The 6261-nt window shown below is 33.8% G+C and overlaps 1 protein-coding gene across 1 annotated transcript; it reads left to right on the top strand.

The window, feature by feature from the left end:
* The first annotated feature begins 3096 nt into the window (after positions 1-3096).
* LOC123236088 (olfactory receptor 4K14-like) lies at positions 3097-4026 on the top strand. The gene has a single exon (XM_044662350.1). The coding sequence runs from the start codon at positions 3097-3099 to the stop codon at positions 4024-4026; it is 930 nt and encodes a 309-aa protein (XP_044518285.1).
* The last annotated feature ends 2235 nt before the right edge of the window (positions 4027-6261 follow it).

Raw genomic sequence — 6261 nt, 5'->3', positions numbered from 1 at the left:
CCCAAGAAAGTGAAAAAAAAACCCACAGGAAGAATTTATGCATTTATCTAAATTTTTGTGGAAAACATTTTCTTTGGCAGAGAACCAGAAATAATATGGATATCCATTGAATGGGAAATTGCTAAATATGCTGTGGTATTTTAACACAATGGAATACTATTATATTTTAGAAAATGGTAAAAATGAAGCATTCAGAGAAAAAATTAGAAGACTTATATGTACTAATACAAAGAAAGTAAGCAGAATTAGGAAATGGTATTCACAATAATCAAAAAAAGTACAAATTGAGATAATAACAAAGGAAAAATAATACTGAATAAATGTATTACTGCATAAAAGAGATGACAATATATATCTTCCTTCTTTCTTTGGAGTAGTAGTACAATGGGAGTGGAATGTTACATATACTGTCATATGTGGTTGATGTGCCAGTTCATTTCACGGAACTATATTTAAAAAATCTTTGTTCCAAAGGAAGTCTTTCTGGGTAGAAGAGCAAAACCATGCTTGTAAATGAATTCAATATAAAAACCAAATAGTACTAAAAAACTTTTTAAAAGATTAACTCTGTTTAGGAAATGGAGCCTTGAAATACATTTCCATTATTTCTCTAGTCCTTCAAACTTAAAAATAATTTTTTCTTTACTAAATGTAACTACTAATTTTTTTGTATAGGTTGAGAACTATTTAATTTAATTTTTTGGTATCTTTTGATGCTTTCTAGTTGTAATACCACTGTACCAGACACCATATTTACTAATCTTGCTTCTTTGAAACTTGCTGACATACGATATATTTAAAAACAACTTCTTAATTTTTATACACCTATATTGAATATGTTTAATGTTTCCTATAAACAATATAATGACTGGTTTAGATTTTTGATCTATGTAATTCTTTTTTTCCTTTTCTAGATAATTTACACTTATTCTTACAAATATTGCATTTGATTTCTCTCCTGATATTTCTGTATTGTTTTTGATGTTGCCTTATGCAAACTATTAAAAGTAGCTAGTGAGACAAGTTATATTTCTGTCCTTAAGTAATGAATCCCAATATTTCCCTAAGGTTTAACTTTTTCTTGCTCTCATAGTTTACATATAAACTATTGTATAATGAAGATACATATATAATATTTTTTCTTAGGCATTATTATCTGAATGGTACAAATAATGATATCTCTTTAATTTTGTGGGTTCCATTTCTTGATAGGGACTGATGGATGGCAAGGGCTGTCCTTGTATCTGGCTCCAGTTGAGGAAGAAGCTCCTTTTATAGAGGCTGTGCATCTTTGGAGGCGGTCTGGCAAAGGCCAGATATCTCTTACCTCTCACTAACTCCATATTGCCCCTCACACAAGACAGGGCATTCATGTCCAATAAGGACAGAATCCCAAAGCCTTGTGCTTCAGGAAAGGGGTTACAGTTTCACAATTCTTCCAAAATTTAAACAGTGGAATCTTGCTAATTTTTGAGGCCAACTACAAGAGCATCTCCTAGAATTACAATAAATTCCTTTTAGATCCAATTGCTTAAGTAGAATGAAGTTCTATTCTTATACATATCATCCATCCTTCTTTAAGTTCTAAGACTGAATGATGGTGATAGCAGTTTTTACTCTGTATTGACTAAATTGATCTCAGATTTTAACAGATTGACCTCAGAAAATCACTGGGGAAAAGTAAACAGGTGAGAGATGGAGAATCTTTCTATACTGTAAGTAGGAAAAATATTTATACTAATCTAAAGGTAAATTATACCTACATCACAGAAATCTATGAAGTTGACTTACTGTGTTTTCAACAACAAAGGAGACTATCACAAATTGATGTGTGTGAATCAATCTGATCTTAAAAAAGGCAACTTCTTGGTGCCAATGGAGATGGAAGTCATTAAATAAATGAGGTATTCAGGTGTAAATCAAATGTGGTTAAAGTTGACTTTTTGTAAAAATTTTCTTTTATAGTTGCTTGGGCACAACCATGAAAATGCCTAGTGTGATTAGAAGGTAATTTTGAAGCTAAAGACTTACCCTAATTCATAAGAGATTGATCAGATGTTCTTGATTGTCACAGACACTTCTCTAATTTTTTTTGAATTACATGAAACAATATAATTTGTTATTAATTTGAAATTAATCATGTTTACACAAAAATTTATTAGAAAATTAAGACTTTCTAATTATTTATAGAGAGAAAATCTAGGAATAAGAGTTGTTTCCAACTTTATTTTTATAGGAAAGCAGACATTTTTGATATAAGGATTTTTTTATCACTTAGGACACAGGTAGAAAGGATTTTTCCTTATTAGAAATATTCAAATAAAGGCTGGATGATCACTTGCTGGTATTGTCAGGTTTATTTCTCTTTAATTATGGAGATCATCTAGCTTCTGAAGACCTTTCCAAATGTGAGATTCTATGGTTCTATGACTTAGTGTATGACTTTGAATATGATTTGCGACATAGTAGGAAATTAGATTGTCAATTAGAGTTATGCTATAAACATATCCTCAATATAACTTAATATTTGAGGTGTAACTCAGCTATGGGATCTTTTTAAAGACAGACTGAACAAATACCAGTATTCTGGAATAAATAACATATTTATATTCCTCTATGGTATTAGTCAGTCTGTAGAACTTTCTTCATTCAATCTTTGATTTATAACTTTATAACTTGCCCTTCATTTTGATGAACACTTATAATTGTAAAATGTTTTAACAAGAAGACACAGTAGGTCAAACTGCCTCATTTTATAGATATTTTTCTGGTCATGATGCTGACTCTATCTTAGCAAGATAATATTAATGGACAAAGGTTTTGGTTTTAGATATACATTATATGGGAAAATATTTTTTGGGGGAACAAAAGATCTAAAATTAAATTCTAACATGTAAAACCCAGTGGAATTGCTCATTGGCTATGGAAGAGGGGTGTAAGGAAGGGGAGGGAAAGAACATGAATCATGTACCCGTGGAAAAATTTTCTTAATTAATCAATAAAAATTTTTTAAAAATAAAATTAAGTTCTATTTTTCATTCTAATAACTGTTTGCACCGTTCTCTCTAGGAAACTCTGGAGTAAATACTTGACTGAATGGATAGAGTGAATCAATCTGTGGTATCCGAATTTGTGCTATTGGGACTTACTGATTCATGGGAGCTCCAGATCTGTCTCTTTCTATTATTTTCTGTGATTTATTTGGCTACTGTTTTAGGTAACATCCTTATTATGACCACAGTCATCACAGATTCCCATCTCCATTCCCCTATGTACTTCTTGTTAGCTAATCTCTCTTTTGTGGACTTGTGGCTTTCCTCAGTCACCATTCCTAAAGCAATCATAGATTTTTTCAGGGAGAACAAGACCATCTCCTTTGGAATCTGTATGTGGCAAGTTGTCTTCGTGCATTTTGCTGGAGGGGGTGAGATGGTGTTGCTCGTAACTATGGCCTATGACCGCTATGTAGCCATATGTAAACCCCTCCACTACACAACCATCATGAGTCAGCAAAGGTGCATTTGGCTTGTAGTTATCTCATGGGCTATCGGGCTTGTACACTCTATTAGTCAATTGGTTATGATTGTGGATCTGCCTTTCTGTGGCCCTAGAGAGATAGACAGCTTTTTCTGTGACCTTCCACTGGTGATTGAACTTGCCTGCATGGATACTTCTGTCCTGGGATCATTAGTGAATGCGGATAGTGGATTCCTTGCTACAGTCTGTTTCATCCTACTTTTGATCTCTTACATCTATATCTTACTCACTGTTCGCCATCACTCCACAGATGGGGTATACAAAGCATTGTCTACTTGTACTGCCCACATCATGGTGGTGTTCATATTCTTCGTGCCTTGTATCTTCATTTATCTTTGTCCTCTCAACATTCCATCAGTGGACAAGTTTCTTGCTGTGTTTTATGCAGTATTTACACCTCTATTGAATCCTTCCATCTATACCTTGAGAAACAAAGAGATGAAAGAGGCCATGAAGAGACTGAGTATGAGTGCGAGGGGAAAATCTTAGATGTCCCTCTTGACCAGAAGCATCATTAATCAGGTAGTTCATTTGACTTGGAATCATGGATGGACACATGAATTAGACCATTATAGCTACTTGGTTTGCACTTAGGAATTATTCCTATCTTGAGAACCATGATTTGTACTCTTATTATTTAGTGAAGATATGTGAAGCTTTCCCTTCAAATTTTAACATGATACCTTCAGAAGTTATTCTCTTTGAAGACTACCTTGTCTCTGTCTGTCTGTCTATCACTCTTTCTCTGGATTTATGTATTTATCTCTGTCTCTTTTTCTCTCTTTCTTTCCTATAGAACTCTTCTTAACTATAAAGGAACATAGTGTGATGAAAAGTGCACTAGTTCTGCAGTTAGAAAAGAGTCATGCTTGACATTTATTATCCTTATGTTCCTGGATAAGCTATTTACTTCCTATGGAATTCAGTTTCCTAATCAAAAAAATTACAGTAATATTTACCTCTTAGGTTTGCCATGAAGCTCTAAGAAGACAATGTATGTGAAGTCCTTTTGGAAATCCCAAGAGACTAGGTAAATATTAGTTATTATAGTTTTCTTTTACCTCCCTGACTATACAAAAGGATTTACTAACAAGACAATTTATTTTGTGATTATTTTTGTTCCTTGATGCTATCATAAGTTTTCTGCAAATTTTAAAAGTTTACTTAATATTTATCAAAAGGATGCTTGTTAAATTTAATACAATTGGGGAAGTTGGGGGAAAACTAGATTAGTTTTATTATATCCTCCCAAATTGTCTCTGCTTTCAACCATACTCAAAGGATGTGTGGTTAGAGAGAGAAAACAGGAACAGAGACATGACTTACTGAATAGTTGTAGCTTAGGGAAGTGAAGATCATTCTAAAGAGAGAGATTACAAATCTGGGATCTTTGAATTCCTTGAAATTGTGCAAAGGGTCTATCTGATTAAATGACTCATTACACCAAATAATAGGGCATTCTTTTTATGTTCTGAATAACAAAATGTCATAAACATTTATGAATTACAAATTGTGAAATAAATGTTGATGCTATTTGATTAATAAAAATAAATTCATTCAAAATTGAATTTGTAATACTTTTGTCATCTTTACCTCCTTTTTTGTCATATATGTGTGTTCATCAAATTCAGATTTTAAAAAAGCATTTATTTAGTGCTTACTGTGTTGTTTTTGTTATGACTTTGAAGCTGGAGAAGGTGTTGACTGATTCACAAGGTCATATCTTCCACTTCTGCCCTTGTGGAAGCAAGAAGCCAGAGAAGTTACAGGAGCCATGGAGGGGGAAACACAGAGAAGCTTGTCACTATGAAAGAGCGAAAAAGGACATTACCTATACCAGAAGTGTGAAACTGACTAGATAGATGAATTATGCATGAGGATTAGGTTATGAATATATATTTCTGAGACTCATATTTCTCTCAGGTCTATCCTTTTTTTCTTTGAAGTTCATTTACGTTTTTGGATTTAAAAGTAATTTTTTTTTAAATTTTAAACTCTTAACTTCTGTGTATTGACTTATAGGTGGAAGAGTGGTAAGGGTAGGCAATGGGGGTCAAGTGACTTGCCCAGGGTCACACAGCTGGGAAGTGTCTGAGGCCGGATTTGAACCTAGGACCTCCTGTCTCTAGGCCTGGCTCTCAATCCACTGAGCTACCCAGCTGCCCCCTAAAAGTAAAATTTTTGAGAGATATTAGAGGTAGCTAGATTGAGAAAATGCATTTTAAGTGGATGAATGGTAAGAATGATGTTTTATGGAAGCTTAGTTGGCACTTGTATGTGAGCAAAGCTTTAGTAGGATTGACTACAGTGAGAGTGGCTATAGTGACTGGACACCCAGATTGAAAACAGACCAGACCTACATACTGCTCACATCCCTAAGTTAAACCAGCATTCATAAATGTTCAGAGCTGATCAAGGATTTAACTCCAGGTATAATACAGGAATTCAAGACTCTTTCACATGTGTCAGAAGCATAGACTTTACCCCCAGAGCTGCAAGCCTGGGTCATTCAGAACAGAGTATAGACTTGTTGCCCCATAACCTTGACAGCAGAGGGGAAGATATCTCCCTGAAGGATTGGAATTAGATTGTCCACTGATACTGCTGGATTGCTCAGAGAAGATGGCTAGAAAAATGAATGGTAATATTTAAAACAGATAAAAAGCTAATATGATGCCTAGGATGAACAAAACGAAAGCCAGGAGAGAATAATTGCAAATTGCT

The sequence above is a fragment of the Gracilinanus agilis genome, chromosome 2 (assembly GCF_016433145.1).
Source record: "Gracilinanus agilis isolate LMUSP501 chromosome 2, AgileGrace, whole genome shotgun sequence".
NCBI classification, from domain to species: Eukaryota; Metazoa; Chordata; class Mammalia; order Didelphimorphia; family Didelphidae; genus Gracilinanus; species Gracilinanus agilis.
The sequence above is the reverse complement of the archived record's forward strand: the minus strand, read 5'-3'. Positions and strand labels throughout refer to the sequence as shown.